At 33.1% G+C, this 22,277-nt stretch overlaps 1 protein-coding gene across 4 annotated transcripts in view; it reads left to right on the plus strand.

The window, feature by feature from the left end:
* The first annotated feature begins 586 nt into the window (after nt 1-586).
* LOC129255024 (smoothelin-like) overlaps nt 587-22,277 on the plus strand; it is a 28,157-nt gene continuing 6,466 nt past the window's right edge. The window contains exons 1-9 of one of the 4 annotated variants that reach the window (XM_064107067.1): nt 587-651; nt 4,116-4,191; nt 5,562-5,813; nt 8,308-8,361; nt 13,870-13,959; nt 14,425-14,445; nt 18,698-18,797; nt 19,768-19,975; nt 21,430-21,581. In XM_064107067.1, coding sequence (XP_063963137.1) covers nt 604-651; nt 4,116-4,191; nt 5,562-5,813; nt 8,308-8,361; nt 13,870-13,959; nt 14,425-14,445; nt 18,698-18,797; nt 19,768-19,975; nt 21,430-21,581 — 1,001 coding nt within the window. In that variant the 5' untranslated portion in view covers nt 587-603. The remainder of the gene's footprint in view (nt 652-4,115; nt 4,192-5,561; nt 5,814-8,307; nt 8,362-13,869; nt 13,960-14,424; nt 14,446-18,697; nt 18,798-19,767; nt 19,976-21,429; nt 21,582-22,277) is intronic. The other 3 variants (XM_064107073.1, XM_064107069.1, XM_064107079.1) reach the window with 3 other exon arrangements.

Here is a 22,277-nt window from a genome sequence, read left to right on the forward strand (position 1 = left end):
AGGCTACACATAAGTCTGGATTCAAAGACCAATGATTGTGCATTAACTCTTATTCATGTTTTTTTTATTTCCTTCAACATTTCATAGATTTTCTGTACAGTTTATGACTGATTCATGTCTGAAATCCTGTTTCCCCCAAAATAATAAATCCTTGAATTGTCTATTTGTATTGGATTTTTTTGTATGAAAGAATAGAAGATATGATAAAGAAAAAATCAGATAGTTAAAAATGATGTAAATAAAGATAATGAAATGAACATTGTTCTGTTCAAAAGAGTTAAATAGATTTTAATCATTTCAATTAAAATCTTTTTACCTCTGTTTGAGCTGAACAATGTTCATTTCATTATCTTTATTTACATCATTATTTTTTTTAATGTGAATGGATCGGATCTAATTTTTGTTGTTTATTATGTATCATAGGCCTACATGGTTTTGGAATTGTAAGCCAATATTTCATCATTATTTGTTCAGAATTGAAGGTCACACACTGCTTATTCATTCACAATCATTTAGCTTGATTTTTCTATCATAAAGATAATCATTTAAAATGTATTTTCATTTTGATTCATCTTTTGCCAGAATTCAAATTTAAAAGACAGCATGGCGCCGATTGAACAGATAGACGATGAAGCAGCCCTTGAAAAAATGGTATGTAAAATTTATTTGTGAAGATGTAATATTAACTGAAATTGCTTTCACGTATTGATTGCCAGTTAAAGTTATTTGTAATATAGCAAGATACAGTTATTTTGGCTACAAATATAACACTTTTGTAAACTTTCTTTGATTAATCTGAAAGAGTAGAACTTTCTCTAAAAAATTATTTGAAAATGAAGTATAATCCTTTTTGGATTAACTGGTGACTTTCAGCATACATCTTACAGTATGTTATCTGTTTACACAGAAATCATTAATGTGTTTGTTTATCATCGATATAAGTTTTGATGTTCATCATGGTTATAGTTACCTCAGTCAGATAATATTCAAGGGCCCAGTCTTTACAAAAATTATAAACTCAAATTGTAATTGATCTAAAACTCTCTTTTTTTACTTCTTCAATTTAGATCAATCCCAATCTGAGCTTTATTTTAATATTGCAATTCTTTGATTGATATCCCAATACACATTGTGATATGAAATGAGATCAATCAGTTGCAAAGACATGTAGGGGTCATTAACAGTGTCCATATGTAAATACTTTCTCCTATTAGCTAGATAATTCATCAGTTAGCTATGAGTAGAATTCAAATGCCGGGCAAATTTTACATCTTTAATAGAAATTATTCTAAACTAGTAGTGTAGTTGTTTGTCATGTTTTTCTCTCCATATACAGTGCGTCCCCAAAAACAACTATACACTTTTGAAATGGCTGCCAAATAAAAAGTATATCACTTTGGGGGGGAGAGACTTATATATATGGAAAGCCAATAAAGTCATCTTTTAAATGACACCAAAATGTTGGAAAACTATTTATGCTTGAGTGAGCACTACCCACTTAAACAAAGGGTATGAAAATTAGGGTGGGCAGGAATTAGCCTTTCGGTTTCTTTCAGTTTTTGAGAGGCGAGTCCCTTGGAACTTGCAAACTTGAGGGTGTTGCGATGAATTAATGGTCATTCATTATCAATTTAAATTGTTAGAGCATATTTCATGAATTATCAAATTGAAATTCCATGCATGAGTTAGCGTGAATTGCAATCTTTAGTGCAGCATTTTAACTTTACAATGTGGATCTCAGCAGTGTGTTCAATGGAGTCCGGAGAATAGGTGTAAGAAACGACTTCAGTGGGTGAAGTAAGCTGATGGGAAAAGGGTCAACAGAACGTTTAGCCTCCCTCCTACAGATCCGTCCCTCCCCCACCCCCCTCCTGTTGAGATTGAGACTGATTGTTATTACATGTACGCATTAAGTGCAGAGCGGACTGTCAATTTGATAATAAATTCTGAAAATTAGGTCATCAACTTTTACCTATCAATCATTCAATCAACAATCTGTTAGTAAATCAACTCAATCAATGTGATCAATCAATATTCACATTTATCAATAAATTATCAAACATTCAGCTTTTTCAATAAATCATTTTATGAATCATCATAATTAGTCAATTTCTTAATAATCATTCAATGGAAAAGAAAGACCCGTCAACCATAAGTCACTTGGCATTAAGTTTTAGATACCATCCAGGAGAAAGAAAGTGGGTGGAGGGCGGGGATGAGTGCATGACATGTAATTTGTAAGAGAACACAAAGAAGAATGCCCCTTTTACCCAGTCTTACTCTATCTCATCCCCTTGCACATGTTGCATGTAACAGGTACCATCACATTACTCTGACTCTCACAAGCACACTTGCTAAGATCCAAATAATAAACTAAAAATGCTACACTAAAATTACAATTCCTGTTTACTCATGCATTACATTTCAATTTAATAACTCATTAAATTTGCTTAAGAAACCAAAACTGATCTCAATTCATCAGTAATTTAGCATAACACCCTTAACTTTGCAAGTTCCAAAGGACTCACCTCTAAAAAAACTGCCAAGGCTAATTCGTGCTCACCCTAGCAAAGGCTAGTCTCTCAGGAGGGGTGAAAGGGGTAGAGAGAGAGAGAGAGAGGGGGGGGGGTTAAGTGTTTTGTTGACCCATATCCCGTCAACCTACTTCCCCCACCTAAGTCCTATCCCTATTCTGACTTCCATGAACACATTGCTGCGATCCACTTGAAAAAGTGAAAAATTGTATTTCATGTTCACTCATGCATTAAATTTCAATTTAACAATTCTTGAAATTTGCTCTGAAAAACTAAGTTGATAATGCTTGATCATTGATTTATCAAAACACCCTCAACTAATTCCTGCCCACCCTAATTTTCATAACCTTTGTTTCAGTGGGCAGTGCTCGCTCAAGCATGAATAATTTTCCAACGTTTTAGTGTCATTTGATAGTTGACTTTATTGGCTTCCATATATGTAAGTGTTTTCCCCAAAAAGATATATTTTGTATTTGGCACCCATTTCAAAAGTGTATAGTTTTTTTGGGACGCACTGTATATATATATATATATATATATATATATATATATATATATATATATATATATATATATATATATATATATATATATATATATATATATATATATATATATATATATATACATATATATATTATATATATAAATATGTATACAAATGCTTCTTTGAAAGGTAAAACAAAAACATTTTAAGTAGATAGTTTGAATATAGAATTATTGTGAAAAGTTTATGTTAATCATTGGATGATGAAATTGAAACTTATTTCTACATTTTCCATAGTTGGAACATTTTCAAACTGTCAGATATTAAACATGTATTGGTATTTATTCCAAAAGTGCGTATGAACTAGGAACCAACTAATCAATGTAAGGTCATTTTACTATAATGATTTACCAGGTAATTAATCCCTTAACATATCTCCACGTACTGATCCTATTTTCTTATCCCTCCTTCTCTCTCTCATCCATGGTAGAATGTTAAATGAAGCATAGATATCATGCTGAGGGGATGTTCCACCCACCTATGTTACAAAACAATATGGAGTCATGATATTAAGATACAGTCAGATTGAATACATACCTGTCTCTATATATATACCGGTATCCAAATACCTGCCTACCCCCCTTATTACCCCTATGCCCTCCTACCGGTTCATCAACACATGTTCCTAATTGCTATTATAGAATTAAAGACCTATACCAAAGACAGTCAAAGCTTTGGAGAAAACATTGGGAAATTTCCATCAGGTTTAGAATAGTTTGTAGCTTTTATCAAGCCAGAGATGGTAGTACAACTGCACAAATTAGTAAACACATCTGGCTCACCTAAGGAAATTTACTGGCCCGTAAGCGCACCTGCGCCAAAATGCTTTTCTCGCCCCGTCTCTGCAGACCCTTTGGTTAAGGGTGTGCTGATGCCGAAGAGAGCTCAGATGCAAGTGTCGGATCGCCCGACTTAACACTTTAAGGGTGAGAGATGGAGAGAGGGAGTGGAATGAGATGGGGAGGCATGGGGTTACTGGTATCAGTGATGATGATGTTGAAGACTGATGATGATCATTTGTTCTATCTCACTAGTTGGAGGAGGCTACAGAGTTTGATGAGAGGAAGAAGATCAGATCCAGGCTAAGGGAAGTTAGAAAAAAGAAGAGAGGTGAGTAAAAAAAAAGTTTATCATCTTTTTCATAAATGTCTTTCTTTTTGTCATGATTTTTGTAAAATATATTTGAGACATTGCATTGCATCACTGTCTATAGTCTCATATGGAGGTGAATGTTCTTACATTTACATGTATGCCTACTATTATAACGCAATCAATGTGTAATTGTATTTAGTGTCTTTCTTCTAAAAATAATGAACTATCTGAAATTCTTGTGTTTATTTCTGCCTTGAATTTATCAATGGATGATCTCTTAGTTAAGTAGACGTAGTGAAAACTTATATTTATATCTTTTATTTGCATGTTTCACAATCACAACAAAGCAACTTTCAAATATAAAGAAAGTTTGCAACTATAAATTATTACTGGTACAGTTCAAAACAAATATACATAATTGCAAAAGTGAAGTATGAGGATCTGAAAGTTAGAACATGGGGATTGGGTTATGTTATCAAGTATTCTATTTACATAGATATATTTGGGCTGTATTACAGTGAAATTGGTATAAACGTAGATCAATGCACATTGCATTTATGCCCTAGAAACTTGCAAGTAGTAGTTCACTTGAAGCATAAATGTATAAAGAATAGACTATGAAAATTATGTAAAACAAAAGAGCTCTTTATTTAGATGTTGGCTAATGCCTGGATCACATACTTATTTTAGGATAAATTGTTTCAATTTCTTTTTAAATACAAACAACAAATCAGAGTTTGTGATTCATTTTGAAGTCTACAAGTAATTAGGGCCTGTAAGAGTATTTTGTTCCTGAGAAAAAAATTACAGATGCTCTGTATCTAGTATTTAGTTATTACTTTGTTAGGGGCCCTTAGAACAACTTTCACAAAATTTCTTCACTGTTGTGCTCATATTAAACAATTATGGTATAATAATCTGTTTATTCATTGTCAAAGTGTAAGAGAAATTATTGAAAAAAAAACAGCCTATGTGATGTTAATAAGTCATTGGAAACAATGCTGCATTCAGGAGAGCAGTCAACAAAATGTCAACTGAGAATCTGTGATTATTTCAATATTTATTAAGCAGCAGGTTTAGATCTCTTAATCACTCCTTGGACTATACAGGTAGACAGATTTTTTTTTAAATATTTGGAAATCTTGTTATTTAATTGCGATTTATTTTTTATAGCAGTGTTTACTTGATGAGATCTGTGCACAATCAAGAAAATACCAGAAATACTTAGAATATGCAGAGTATTGAAGTTGAATTTTTATATGAATGCTTTCATTTAAGAACATCATTTTAAAAAGATGTATGGATTATTTATATTTTTAATGATGATAACTTTTATACTTGAAACTGACATCAAACATTACATTGGTGACTTTATTATCTTTGTCCAGACGAGAGAGAGCAAAAGGCGCAAGAGCAGGAGAGGGCTTTTGAAGAAAAGATGCACAAGTTAGAGGTAGAGTCTGCCCAGCAGAGAATGAGGGCTGTGGGACTGAACGTCCAAAAAACACCAGTCGATAATAGAACCAAGACGGTGACGGAAACAAAAGATGATGGTAAGACAAAAACAGTTGTGGAGACTACTATGAGAGATTCAGGAAGTTCCAAGAGCGTTCAGATGACCATTATGAGCAAAACAGAAGGTGATATGTGTATTCTACACATCTCTTCTTTACTTTGGTTGCTGTTTGGAATGGGTCATCATGCCTGACTTGTTAAAACTAAAAAAATAACAAAATTTATTTCAAAATATAAAGGATCTAAAAAATTGATAAGTTGCATCCTTTCCAAAACTAAATGCATAATTTTGTTCATTTGCTTGCATTCATAATGTATTGGATTTTTTCATAATCAAAGAATGTACATTATTATACAAATGTTGTAAACTCATCTTAGTGTTTTTTAATTTGAATTTGTTTGTCACTAATTTTTCATTAATTTCTTTTATTTCTGATCTTTTTCTTGAACTCCAATGATTTAACCTTAAGAATTGCTTATTTTGTTCTATGTTCTCTCCTAATAAATTTCAATTAATCTTGTCATATGTGACATGCCTTTCAGATCTCCATGCAAACAGCAATTGTGGCTTTTAATACAAAATTTTTTAAATCAATTTCCTGTCAGTTTTTCATCAAGCTCTTAATAATAAACTAGTAAAGATTGTGTTTTCCTGATAAGGGATATAAAAGTTTTTTGTTTCTTCTCCTTCAGCATTTATGTTCGTTAGACATTTGATAGGAATTTCTGATAAAATTCATATTTCTAAAGGTCTATATTGGAAAATTTTTAAGCAAAGACATGCAATGCTTATTCTTTGACTGATTATGAGCATTTGGAAAAGTTTAGTCAATTGTTTAGGTCCCAATATTTATGTACATTATGTGTGAATATTCTTTTTTTTTCATTTAATGACTAATGATTTACTGGTTTATGACTATTAATTTACTGGATTTTGTTCTCAAGTTTGTGAATTTTGCTTTGATTTTTGTTCATACATTTTCATTGTGCCAACTTATTTGTTCAAAGTATTTATGATTTTGTTTTGTAAAATTTTCATTTATTTTGAAGACAGTGGCATTTCTCAAATAACAAAGTTACATTTCACACATCTTTTGCTTTTTCTGTTTTTTATTATCTAATTTATTTTTTATGTGTTGTGTTGTTCATATTTGTGGTTGTTTTTCTATTTTCGTTGTGTAAACGTTTCTTTTATCCTTACTTTGTTTTGAAACATTTTCCCATTTTCATTAGATAGTCTTTCTATTTCATTAGCTTCTTGGTTTCCCTTCTTGTTGTTCTGCCCCCCCATATTATTTGTTGTTATCCCCTCCTCTTCCTCCTTTTCCCTCTCTTCCTCCTCCTACTCTTCCTTCTCCTCCACCTTCTCCACATTCTCCTCCTCCTTCTCCTCCTCCTTCTCCTCCTCCTCCTCCTTCTCCTCCTTCTCCTTCTCCTTCTCCTTCTCCTCCTCCTCCTCCTCCTCCTTCTTCTCCTCCTCCACCTTCTCCTCCTCCTTCTCCTTCTCCTCCTCCTTCTCCTCCTCCTTCTCCTCCTCCTCCTTCTCCTTCTCCTCCTCCTCCTCCTCCTCCTCCTCCTCCTTCTCCTCCTCCTTCTACTTCTCCCCCTTCTCCTCCTCCACCTCCTCCACTTCCTTCATCACCACCATCACTGTGACCACCATATTTGTTCATATATTACATAACCACAGTAATCATATCTCTTACATTATCCTTATCATCATCATTGTTGGTCACGATCATCATCATCACCATCATCACTATCACCATCATCACTATCACCATCATCATCATTATCATCATCATTATCATCACCATCATCATCCATCATCATCATCATTTTCATCATTTTCATCATCATCATCATTATCATCTTCATCGTTATCATCATCATCATCATCACCATTATCATCATCATTTTCTTCATCATCATCATCATTGCTTTCAATATGATATTCATGATCATCCAGAACACCATAACAATAATAACAACAATACTAATATCATCAAAACATGAACAACAGTTATAGCAATACTGTTATCACCTTCATCATCATCATCATCATCATCACCACCACCATCACCACCATCATCATCAACCACAAAAATACTTACCAGTAGTTACTTAAAACACTTCCATTACTATTTTCCTCCTCCCTAGAATAATAATGATGATAAACAAGCAGCAATTCTTTTGTTACCTCAAATTGATTTCATCATCGATTTTTATTGTCATATAGGAACTTCATCATTGCCACTGTCAACAAAGTCACCATCATTGATTCTGTTGCCATCATTATCATCATGGTTGTCATCACTGTCATTGTCACCATCAGCAACATTATCATCTCCATCATCATCATCTTCAATATCAACTTCATCATCACCACCATCACCATCAACATCATCCTCATAATCATCTTCGACATCAGTATTATAAAACAATGTTAATAATAAAATCACCATACAATCAACACTATGATTACAATCAATACAAGATGAATAATAAACAATAACGACATCATCATATCCACCATCAGGTTTGCCATTATCAACATTTTCATTGAACATATATTTATTCTATTGATGCTAATGCACTATTTTTTCATTTATTATTCAGATGAAGGCTTTAAATCACAGACATTACAACAGGAATCCAAGTCCATTTCAGTTGGTAAGTAACATCAAACTTTGTTTATATTAATGGCAAAAAGAAGCTGCTGAAAACTGCTTATCTAATAAAAGAGAGCCAATGGAGTAAATTGTAAAGTCAAAAAGGGGCCTAAGCTTTCGATCCTAGCAGAATCTTCGTCGGAGGCAAAATGACAAACATATAAAGTGGAACAACCATAATATAGACCACAAACGAGCTACAGCAACACTAGAAACAAGGAGACAAAAGGGGCATTAGTGAGTAGAGAAGACCAATCAGGTTAGTGAAGGGGATGAAAGAAAAGGAGTAGGCAGACACAAAGGGAAGTTAGTGTAAGTAAGGCCAAGAGGGATTAAGATAATGAGGCAGGCAACATCAAACAGGATCTGGAACAAAACAGTGATAGAGGGATGAATAACTAGAGAATTAGTGAGAGGTGGGTCAAACAGGTTACAAAGAAAGGCTTAATAAACTGGTGCATAAGAGTGGGGGGAAAAAAGAAGAAAAAGAATGGGGAACAACTGATAATGTGCAAAAGACATATAAGTATATATGATAAAGCATTAAACAAACTAAGAGAAGAAGGTAAGTGTAAATATGTATCTATAAGTGATATGTATATAAATATATCCAAAAAAGAGTATATAAATATATACACATATGGTGTAACTGATATGGTAATCCGCTAGGTGTGACGGGAAAAAACATAAGACTATATAGTAGGAAAGAAAAAAAAATCTGTATATGTGAAAAAGAGGAAGCAAATTGCCTAAAAAGGTAAAAGCAAATATAGAAGAGAGGGGGTGTATTATGAAGAAACCATAGTATACATGTAAATAAGCAAATGTGGTAAATCTAAAAGAGGTGAGTGGAGAAAAATAAATATATATATATATATATAATAATTATTATATCGCCTGAATAAGGAAGGAAAAATTGGAGCTGAGCTTGTATGAGATATGGGAGGAAAGTAGAGTAAGAAACTATAATGTAACTATTCAAAAGAGCTGAGGGGAAAAATTATATGTATATATAAATTGAAAGTGGATAGGAAAGAAAAATCAGTCGTTCCCCTCTTGGATGTTCAGGCCATGAGGTTGGGTGGTGCGAAGTCGCACCACCCAACCTCATGGCCTGAACATCCAAGAGGGGAACGACTGATTTTTCTTTCCTATCCACTTTCAATTTATATATACATATAATTTTTCCCCTCAGCTCTTTTGAATAGTTACATTATAGTTTCTTACTCTACTTTCCTCCCATATCTCATACAAGCTCAGCTCCAATTTTTCCTTCCTTATTCAGGCGATATAATAATTATTATATATATATATATATATTTATTTTTCTCCACTCACCTCTTTTAGATTTACCACATTTGCTTATTTACATGTATACTATGGTTTCTTCATAATACACCCCCTCTCTTCTATATTTGCTTTTACCTTTTTAGGCAATTTGCTTCCTCTTTTTCACATATACAGATTTTTTTTTCTTTCCTACTATATAGTCTTATGTTTTTTCCCGTCACACCTAGCGGATTACCATATCAGTTACACCATATGTGTATATATTTATATACTCTTTTTTGGATATATTTATATACATATCACTTATAGATACATATTTACACTTACCTTCTTCTCTTAGTTTGTTTAATGCTTTATCATATATACTTATATGTCTTTTGCACATTATCAGTTGTTCCCCATTCTTTTTCTTCTTTTTTCCCCCCACTCTTATGCACCAGTTTATTAAGCCTTTCTTTGTAACCTGTTTGACCCACCTCTCACTAATTCTCTAGTTATTCATCCCTCTATCACTGTTTTGTTCCAGATCCTGTTTGATGTTGCCTGCCTCATTATCTTAATCCCTCTTGGCCTTACTTACACTAACTTCCCTTTGTGTCTGCCTACTCCTTTTCTTTCATCCCCTTCACTAACCTGATTGGTCTTCTCTACTCACTAATGCCCCTTTTGTCTCCTTGTTTCTAGTGTTGCTGTAGCTCGTTTGTGGTCTATATTATGGTTGTTCCACTTTATATGTTTGTCATTTTGCCTCCGACGAAGATTCTGCTAGGATCGAAAGCTTAGGCCCCTTTTTGACTTTACACTTTGTTTATATTACTTAGTTTAGTAATATGCAAAGATCTTCAATATTTCGAACCTGAATCACAATAACGATACATAATAATAATGATAATAATCCAATGCACCTAATCCATTGTGCAGAGCGCTTAGGGCAAATGAATAACACCAACACCATTCCTGATACTATAGACACTGTACCCTATTATAGCTTTAATACACTATTTTCTTATACAAGTAAACTCTAATGCAATCATGGTTATAACTTTTGGTTTGGTTTGATGATTCTATTGCACTTGATCTTAAAATTAGATTTCAAATTATTGTATTGTAATATGATAAAAATAATATATGATCAGATAAGTTAGAGGAGACAATGAAAGTCCACATTAGATTTCATGCGTAATGTTTGGTTTTACTAGATACAAACTTGAACTGCTCCTAACAATGAAGGTTTAAGATAGCATACCATTTCACAAGATAGCAATAGACCTATCACTCATTGGGTCTATACATAGAGATATTTGAGTAAAGCACTAGTTACATTGGCTTATGGTATAGTAGAGCACAATGTCGCCATTGCTTGACACCTGGCATTTCATGGGCCAGCGAGGGAGGGCTTGCCATATGATCCAACGACCCTTTCAAATATTCAGGCTTAAGATTTAAAGTGTTGATCTAGCTTACAGATAATGAATAACTTGTTAAGTATTTCTATATTGAAGACAGCATTTTCTTATTCTTTTACAGAATGTGGTACAGAATATGGAATTCATAACCATGATTGTTTTGCATTTGTTTACAATTTTTTAAAATTGATTATAACATATTGCTAAGTACAATTGTGAACTTATTGGTATTATCATGAAAGTGTACTTTTGTGAAAGATTGTTTTTCCAATCTTGAATTTAAATTATTTATGTAATAGCTTTCAAAACCTTACTCATTTCTTCATTTTGGCTCCTCACTCTGATAATATGATTGCAATTCAACAGATTTAACAGAATATTTAATATTTTGTGGATTTTTCAGCAGAACTTACTTATTCAAAATTTAATTATTTATAAATAAAGGAGGAATTGCATCAAGGATTAGTGTAATATGATTACAAATAAGTAATGATGATTTAATTAGCTAATGATGTGAAATGATTTTAATTATGGAAGGTTAAGATGTGAACCCTATATTGTTCTAGCTCTTGGGCCGTGTTTATGCTTCCACTTTTCAGGCCAGAATCAGCGTTTCCAAACGTGATTAGTCCAAAAAACGGTTGCGTCCATGCTTACTTTCATTTAAACGCTGTTTCAAAACGCCGATCGTAAACTCACAAAAAGGTGCGTTTGACCACAATCAGGCTTTCTGGGGAAGTATAAACAGAACCACGATCGTAAACGTGTTTAAATGACGTCATTTGGTACATGCTTCCGGTGAGATGAAAATCCGCGGGCAAATAATCTCATTGCCCCACATGGGCGCATGTTACCTCCACGGAATTACCTCTCATCTTCCCTTGTTTTGCATGTGTAGTACTATTACTAGTATTACTCTTCCAATTTGTCATCACGATGAATGTTGAGGGATTTACACCAAAAAAACCCAGGAACATGAGTTATAATGAGGATACATCGCCAGATGCCCCAATAGCATAATCAAATAGATATTTTATTATTTTGTATACTTAATATTCTTTATTTTTTCTTACTATTATCCTCACCATGGTGGAAATTATATGGCTATATCAAGAAGCTCCATGCAATGACTAAAATATCGGAAATTGTTCGATGTTTATATAACAGTCGACGTACCTTCCCCATAACAACACTCGGAAAAAAAAAAATTCGAAAAAGGGCGCGCCCAACTTGACCTCGCTTTCCTGCTCAACGAAAATTACGATGCGAAGCCATCTGGAGATCGTGATTTCGCCTCTGAAAAGTTAAGCATAAACAGCACTCCCAGAACCACGTTTACGATCGGAGTTTTGGATCGACGTTTGAAAACGCTGATTCTGTCCTCGCAATGGAAGCATAAACACACCCATAGACAGTTGAAAAAATGGAACTCCAATTGAGCAAGTCTTATTGGATTACATTTAGAAGATACAGACAGTATAATTGAATCTCTGTTTAGATATCAACATGGTTGTGTGTCTGCTGGTTTAATGATGAGCTGAGAATAGTATTGATGACTGATATCAACCCCACCCCCATTCTTATTTATCTCACGTATCCCACTTCATTGATTACTCCACTCGTAATTGTTTCTTATTGTATCTTACATGGTATATGATTAATAACACCTTTCCTCTTAAGTTCCTTCACATAATCTTAGATTATCTGTCATTGTCCAAATTATCAATTTTGGAGGATACAGTTTCTGTCCTATATGTGGTCCCTATCTCACACCCATTTGCACCTATCCCTTCCCTCCCTCCCTTGTATTCCATCCCTTACTCCGTCCATCTCCTTTCTCTTCCCCCTCCTCTCTCTCTTCTCTCTCTTTCTTTCCCTTCCTCTCTTCCTTTCTCTCTGTCCCAAACTGCTCTCTACTCTTTCCATCTCTCTTTTCTATTCTCTATATCTCTCCCTTACCTTCCCAAGGCCAATCTTGCATCCCACATACTGTACACTAATGCATGATGGGTAACATGTGAAATATTTGAGAGGGTATAAGGATCAGGTGATGGGAAGGGAGGGTGAAAATTCAATAAGCGAGTAATTTGTCATCATTATCTCTGATCATATATTGATGATCTAAGAATGATATGCTCCCTATATCATACATGATTTGTGTTTATCCAGACATTGGTAGTAGATCCAAAATTAGTTTGTCCTCAGACCAGGTTTCTACCATTGTTTACCACCCCCTCTTTTCTTCCTATCTGGTCTCCTCCACCGGTATCCATACACCCCTGTATGGTATCAGCTTTCTGGCTCGCATCTTCACTCCCACCGATCAATAACCAAACCATCTCCTGCCCTTAACCCCTTCACTCCAGGATTCCACCCTCCCTGTATATTTTCAAGATGGAATGAGTTATGATGAGGGATGCCATCGTCTTTGTACCATCAATCCAATCCAAGCCAAAGTTGGTTCAAGGAATGTGTTGTCGTTAGGCCCGCCTGTCGTTTGCGTCACCTTAGGCCCCTCCATCCTACCATCTTTGTTTGAAAGTCATATTTGATAGCTATCTTACTTACGTGAATCTTGCTTCATCTTTACTGACCGTGACTGACAGTGTCCAGTGAGAGAAGAGTGCCGATTGACTAATTTGATAATTACCCCCTGCCTTCATCTTACCCTCTGGTATCACAATAGTGATATTAAACTAACCCAATACTTTCTACAGTACCAACAGGATTTAAATACTGTGGATTTATAAAGGATTTATCACCCCTTCTCATTCATCTTTGGATTTCTTTCTTCAAATCTCTTTCTTCGCTAGGACCTGGTGGAAGCAGTTCAGTCACAATGTCCAAATCAGTGTCCAGTTCGTCGTCCTCGACGACGTCGACAGATAAACCAAAAGGAAAACGTAAGTTATTTTCTTATGATAAGAGTAGAGCATTAATGATGACTTTATTTATTTATGTATTTGGAAAGAATCAGTATTATTCTCATGAAGATCATTTTGCAAGAATCAAAGAGTCATTTCATAAGAATTCCAATAGAATGCCCCATTTTCAAGCTTTCTTCGATATCACAATCATTTCAGATGATATCCATTCTATTCCACAAATGTCAAAATTTTCACTTTTTTGAGGTATTGTTCTGTTGTTTGTGATATTTACACCTTTAATAGTTTTTGAAATCCATTCATCTCCCATATTTTGCTATGTTAAAGTTAAAACCAAAATCATATAAAATGTTATCCATTACTCTGCTCATTCTTCACTTGTTGAATTAATTGAATCATGTGATCAATCCCTTATCATGTGACCACTACCCATGTCATGTGATCTGATATCTCATATCCATAGCTTCATTTACATTTTTTCAGTATCTTTCAGCGCAGAATCAGGTAAAACCTCCTTATCCCTTCTCTTTGTGTGTTTCTTTAGTAGAAAAAATGGTTATAATCTAGTCAAATATAACCATTTGCTCAAAATCACCAAAAAGTCATTACTTAGAAAATCTTAGACAATTTTTTATAAAGTCAGACTTTGAAGAAAAGTTTCGGATATATTCTTTCATCATAATTTATGTCAGTTCTGCAAGTGTTCTATGTTTTTAAAGAAAGCTAGAAGTGTGTTAAGATTTTCTTTTCTTCATTTGCCCCTTTTTTAGATTGGCAAAAATGAGATCCTGTTATCAAAATGGAGGGGGAAAAAATCTGAGTATTTGTATATTCCACTGATACTTATAAACAAATATCATAAAGGAAAAAGGCCAAATTTTAGTCCAGCTTTTTTTTTACAGAGTAAGACAATTTATTTAATGTTCAAACTTCATCTGTCTTGGAGCAATATACTTGTCCATGTACTGGTACAATTCTTTCAGAACTGAATCAATTAAAAAAGAAGTACTGCCTTGTTCATTACACGTGGCTTATAGGAAATTGAAATTTTGAGTTGGGTCCTTTTATCAATTTAAAATCTAAATTCAATTTCACATGAAAGCAATGACAATTTTTATTTTAAAATCGGTTTCATTGTTAAAGTAAGTGTAATAGTGGTATGGCTACATTTGTATAGATGACAATTGAGAAAATAAATAGAGCAGCTGCTTGCAAGGTTTAAATAGTCTCAGAATGATATATCACTAGGAAACTAAAAAATCTTTTGTTCACTAAATTATAAACAATTTTAATTTGCATTATAAGATACAGAATGTGGGAACTTAAAAATTAATCAGTTATAAATGGGTTAAAGAAGTTTTTTTCAGCACTGATTGGTGGTTTTGAGCAGTGGGTTAATGTTAATATAGTCTGCTCCATAGGTTTGAGATCAGCTCAAAATATTTTTTAGAGAGCATCAATGGCTGATTAAAAGCTTCCAATCCAGTACACTGAATGAAGATATAAACTGGATTATCAAAACTATAGGCATAGTCTGCTTTTAGCACATTAGGTTGTCAAACAAGTTAGATGAATCTAAATAATAAGCATGGATCCTAGTGTTGACAACCAGATAATTTTTGATTTATATGAAGGTCGTTATTTGTTTCTGGAACTTATGAATCTTGGCATCATGTACAAACTGAGTATACTTGGACATTCTTTCTCATGTTTGGGGTGTTTTTACATTTCAAACACGGAAAAGTGTGTTGGAAAGTGATTCTCTAGCACTACTACGTAATATATGAAAAACAAAATGAAAAATTGTCAAAGGGCATTTTCTTTCTCCTCAATAAACATCTTTCAATTTTCTTTATTCATTGCATATTTTCACTTTAAAATGTCTCATCATTACCACTGTTGCAATGATTCATTTCTTGTTGGTTAATTTTTATTATCATGTTTTTCTTTCAAGGTATTCTAAGTATGTAGCTCAGGAGTTGATTTCCAACAGGCTTTTCTAACATTTATTATCATGCTCATTCATGAATCAGATTGCATGAAAGAGTGTTATTGTTTCTCATAACTATATTTGAATACAAGGCAAATGTTCACATAATGCATATTTGGTACAGTGTTTATAAACATGAATTGTTGCCTGTTGTTTGATTCAAAGCTATTTGAACAAATCCAGTGGGAATGAATTGAAAACCGGCTCCTTGTTATTGATGCATCTCATGTTGTTTTAATATGGGCAGTTAACTTTGTGACATATTGTAAAAATTATCATTGCTTTGCATTATGAAATCAGTTTACATATGATTTGTGTTCAATAGTGCTATACCTTGAGGAAATAGTGAAATAAAATGTGAAATAGTCATAGTGTCTTAATAACATTTACCAAATACCTGATAAAAGAATGGCTCGTAAGGTTTGATATTTCATAGAATCCCTTAGAAAATGCCCCTCTAATTAAAGGTTTTTTTTTCAATTATTTGGGCCCAAGATTGAACTGCTTCTGCCTGAGAGTTAAAGAATTCTCTCAGATATTTTTGCTCTTAGTCCTGCAGTCAGATATTTTCCTCATATTCAGCCTTCTTGAAACACAAATCATACTTAAACAAGAGTTTTTATAATTATGAAATTTTAGTTTTGCCTTCATAATGAATGGCTTAAAATAAAGACAACTGCAATGTGCAAGCTACTGTTTGAAATGTAAGCTTATAAAATGATGCGTTGCTATGGAGAAGTAATTGCCATGGAGGAACCAATGCCAGAGATAATAATTAATGCTTCCAGGAGCAAGATTGCTTGTTCTGACATTATTTTGATGCCTGATACAATAATGTTGCATATAAATGAAAGAATTGACAGAAATAAACATTTGAAATAGCATGATGTTCTGCATTGGTATTAGCCTTTAATCAAGGCAGTGGCTACAGCTTTTGTCTTTGTAGTTTGATGCTATTACACAAAATATCAGTAATACATCTGATGCACAAGTCTGTGCATTATTTGTTGTTTTTTATTTATTAACTGCCTTTTTTTCATTAAAAAGCACTGCCTCTGGACATATGTTAATAAAAAGTAAACAGCAACTAATACAAGACCATAGTTAATACATCAGGGGTGGGTGCTTTGTAGACACAGTACTTAGTCTTCTGCATCAAAAGTATTTTTGCTGAAGTTTCGCATAACAGCAAAATATCGTAAAGGCCTCTGCCTTGATTATAGGCTACATTGATATTTGAGTTATGCATCAATAATGATATAATAACAATAATGCATTGATGCTATGTGTACACAACTAGGTGGGTTGCTACTGCAAAATGTGGTTAGGAATTAGAATACTTGCAATATACATTTCTTAATAAACTAAATATAACTTGCTTCTGATACCAAATCCAAATGATTGGTATATAGCTTGTCCAGCTCTGCTTAACTCCGGATTTGTATTTTGATCAATTTAATTTTCGTAACCTCTCTGAAATCAATTGCGAGTAGGGTAGAGTTTTTCTGATATATGCTGATCCGCAGTGAGTTGATACAAGTTTTCACAAATTGTCTTGAGGAGAAGTAACTCTTTGACAACTCAGCTTGCCATATATTTGCTGTAGCAACTTGCCTGTTTGGATAAAGCTTATAATGTGACAGAAGATATTATGGAGCCATGGGATAAAACAAGCAAAGAGATTGAGAGAGAAAATAAAAGAGAGAAAAATATGTGTGTGGGAGGGGGTAGTTGCAGAAAAATGGAGTGAAGATTAGCATGAAGAGAAGGAGAAAGAGGGATGAGGGTGGGGGGGGGGAGGGAAGGGAGGAGACATGGGAGGAAAAGAAGAGGGAGGAGGGAATCTGGGAAAAAAATAAGAGAAAGGGAAGGACAGAGGGAGAAAAGAGAGGAAGGTTATTAATAAATTCAACAATATTAAAAAAAGAATTCTTTTATTTAATCAGATGCGCTTGATATTTGATCTACAAGGTTATTCCTGGAGATAATCTATCATACTCTGTATTTTACCATAAGATGTTACTTAATTAATACAATCAGTTATGATAATGAGGAATTAATTGGTATAGAATAAAGAGATTTTATGTACTTGATAGATGTAGAAATTGACTATTTGACATAAGTTATAATAATTATATAATATATATCATATTAATATTGCTATATTGTCATTTATAATTTTAGCACTTTTTTAGCATTTCTATACCATGACATTTCATTGCTAATTGTAGTAAAATGATGGTATAGTGCTTGTGTAGACCTATATGCTTCTGAAAATATATGATATACTTAGTTCAACTCATCATTGATGTTCACATACATGTAATGATGCACTATTATACAATGTAATGATGATTTTGTGAAAGGCTTAATGATTTCAGCATCTTTAGTTGAACTGAGCAAGGATAACAATGATACAAAACTATATACATCTAAATGTTATTTGATTCAGTTGTGATTACCCTCATATCTATATATTTTTTCTCTAAGTATAAGACCCTAGGTATTGAACATGAAGTGTGGACCAGTTGCAGTTTCACTCTCTGATTTTACCATGTCTATATTTTCTTGAATATCATTTTGAACAATTTGTCTCATTTTTGTAATATTGATTTAATGTACACTTTATTCTTTGAAAGAATCTTTTTCATTTGTTCTCTGTTGCTTAATAAGAAAGTCTATTGAAGCATGTTTTTTCTCTCTGTAGCAGTGATATTAATGCCATGTTTTTTCTGTTTTTGTCCTATCCTTTTCACTTTTTATCAGCTAAAACCAAATTTGAGGAGGAAATGGAAGTAAAGAAAAGGGAAAGAGAAGAAAAGAGAAAACAAGATGAAGCTAAATTCAAGGAACAACAGATGCAGAGGTTTGTATTAATTTATCAAATTTAATCTGAAATAGATTTTCACTTTAACAGCTAGGCCTTCCCAATAAGTTTATATTTTTGTAAATGGAGGAAAATTGATACATTTATTAAATAAGAGAGTATGACATTTCAAAGTTTCGTTTAATTTCACAAAACAGCACATTCTAGCAGGTATGAAAATGAGGGACCTGATGACGTCACCCACTCACTAATTATTTTGTATTGCCTTTGATGCAAATTATTCTGATTCAATGAAGAGATTCCTAATTGTATTTTATTATTTGAAATTAAAAAAAATGAAGAAAAAGAAAAATTTCAAATGTCATTATTTCATTTATTTTACATCCAATTTGGATGAAATTCAACAATATTCTTGTCTTTTTTTTATTCGGGATGGACTTGACCTTTTAAAGCTCTCCAGTTTGTTAATCAATGTTTAATTACAATTCCTATAAGAATTTGAACTATTTGTCTTCCTTGTAAATACATTTGTTGATGGTCATATGTCACAGCTGTCTATTTGATAAACTTGGACAGATGGGATGAGTGGGGTTAAAGGGTATGTCAAAGCTCACTCAAATCTACACTGCCCAACTTAGTATTAACGAGATGACACACAAACATATCTCATCATACGTACATATAGAAAATGTTTTCTCCCATTATTTGAATAAAATTTGAAAATTTATTTGAATAAAATAAGTATTTTGTTACATGTATGTCAGTTTAATAGAACTTCTACTATAGAATTATATTCAGCTGTAAGAAAACAAAATGGAGGTTCATGTACCTTGAATGATCAATATTCTGTTTGGTTCTTTATTTGATTCTATGTTAGAAAGGTGATGAACTTTTGCTTGATTCTTAATGGTCAGCTTTTCTAAATTGTATAATGTTCTTTATAGGTGTTATTCAGTAATACAAACTGCATTTTTATCAATCAATTTGTCCATTTGTATGACTTCTACAGGAAAAAGGAAGCATATGAGCTAAAGAAGAAACAAGCAGAGGATGCTAAGAATAGGAAAGCAGCTTTGTTTAATAAGTTTGGTGGTGCTGGTGGAGGGGCAAAACCGGCAGGTGGTGGAGGTGGTGGTGGTGGTATGAGGGTACAGAATGCTACCACTATTAAACAAAAACTATTAGAATGGGCACAGAGAGTCACAAGAGGATACTCGGTAAGTTATAATTGATTATAATGTTGAATAATTATAATATGCTACACTTGATTCATGTGACGTTTAACAGGTACCTGTCAGGAATTAATTCTTGAAAATATGGCTGCTGGAAAAAAATTGAATGTCCAAAGTCTCTTTGAAGTGCAAAAAGACATTAGATTGTTTTGTGATGTGCACTTTGCAAGAACAGAATATTATTATTATACATGATGTAATGTATTATATTCCTATGTCCCATTGAGCTACAGGGGCAATAGAAAGAGGAGAGTTAATTTTTTTTTTATTAAGAAACACTGCATAAATTAAAAAATTAATTTGAAGGCCTTTTTTTTCAGTCTTCCGAACTGATTGTTATGAGCAGTCATACCAAAATTAAATTAAGAAAATATGATGAATAAGGTTGAATTGGAAACTTGTAGGATAGTTCAATTTAAGATTTGTTTATTATCACAATGATAGGAATAAAGTTTATTATCATCTATATAGAGTGTTCTAGCGATGTATTAAAAATGCGAGGTTTGGTCTGCATCAATTGCCCATGCAGTATCAGAGCGTATCCCTAAAAAGGACTGAAATCAGATGAATATCCCAAAAGGCTCTACAAAAATTGCTATTGAATATGAGAGCATATTGAACAGTTTAGGATGCGAATGCGTGAAATATACAACGCGTACAACAATTAAAGCAATGTGATGCGCAGCATAGATCACAATTATGCTCAATGACGCCATAATGATCTACATGTAGATGTCAATGACCAAAATTGATCCTAAAGTGATGATGCCATAATGTGATAAGTGATATGACTTGTTAAATCAAATTTCTCCCTCTTTTTCTTAGGGGGGGGGGGGGTGGGATAGGTGATAATAATTATATTAGATGACGTTATTTATATATATTAAATACCAGAAATATTCCACTTGTTAGAGCCAATATTCCACTCATCTTCTATTCGTGGAATACTTTCCCAAACTCTAGGAATATTTTTGGTATTCCATTCTGAGCCATCCAATATATTATAATTATATATATTTTTTTAGCAAAGATGCAATATATCATTATTTTTTTTAATTTCTATATCACAGAATTTTATTGGTTTTCCTTTTGTACCGAAACGACGCTTCGTAATTAGACCTTCATGAATTATTTTTTTTAAGTTGTTGTAATTTCTTTTGTCCTTCATCTTCTTACAAATTGTCTATAATGCTTAATAATATCTACAAAATGATTTCCAATATGGTTGGTCTAAGGTTATCAGCTTTCTAAAAAGACTAATTCTCATTATCACCCCTTTGGAGTTAATGGGTACACAAAGGGCTTATCACCCCTTTGGAGTTAATGGGTACACAAAGGGCTTATTGTTATCACTTCATGAGTTCTTTATTAAAGGAAATTCAATCATTTATGAATCGTTTTGATTAATCCAAATTTATTTTTTTCTCTTTTACACGCAGGGTGTAAATGTAACCAACTTTTCCTCATCATGGGCTGATGGCTTGGCATTCTGTGCAGTCATTCATCATTACTATCCAGATAGCTTTGATTTTAACATACTCGACCCTAAACAGAGGAGAAAAAACTTTGATTTGGCCTTCAATACAGCAGAGTAAGTCTTATTAATATAGACAACTGAAATATATAATTTCCATTGGATTTGATTATGAGAAGCAAAAAAATATCAAACCTTTGTTTGCACTTTTTATGCTCTTCCTCCATGCTTTCATGGTGAAGAAAAATTACTTTATGATAACTAAAGAAGCTTTAATAGGAGAAATTGTAATTTGTAAACAAATTTTCGGCATTACTCCTATGTGTTTAAGATCGCATGCTCAATCTGTAATGAAAATCATAAGTCAGAAAAAATTGGAACCAGTGGGATTTTAACCTGTCATCTCCTGCTTGCCGGGCAGCGACTTAACCACCAGGCTATTCTGGTTCACGGCCAAGTCACGATGAACTGGAATTCAAATACTCTTGATCCTCTTCTTTCTGACTTATTATGCAAATGCAGTCCACCACGGACAATAGATAGTAAATAAAGAGGCTTTTATAAGAAAATTCATAATTTGTAAACAAATTTTCTGCATTACTCCTATGTGTTTAATACTTCAATTCAATTCAAATAAACATTAATTTTCTTCCATTTAAAAACAATTTTCATAAACATTAAATCATACAAAAATCAAATTGTTATGAGGAATATAAATATGTACTTGTTTGGTTTCAAGAAGAAGGCGTATACCCTAAAAGCCGAGGCATGTGGCGGGATACGCCTATAGACAAAAATACAATACAAAGGAAA

Source organism: Lytechinus pictus, chromosome 2 (genome assembly GCF_037042905.1).
Source record: "Lytechinus pictus isolate F3 Inbred chromosome 2, Lp3.0, whole genome shotgun sequence".
Lineage (NCBI taxonomy): Eukaryota > Metazoa > Echinodermata > Echinoidea > Temnopleuroida > Toxopneustidae > Lytechinus > Lytechinus pictus.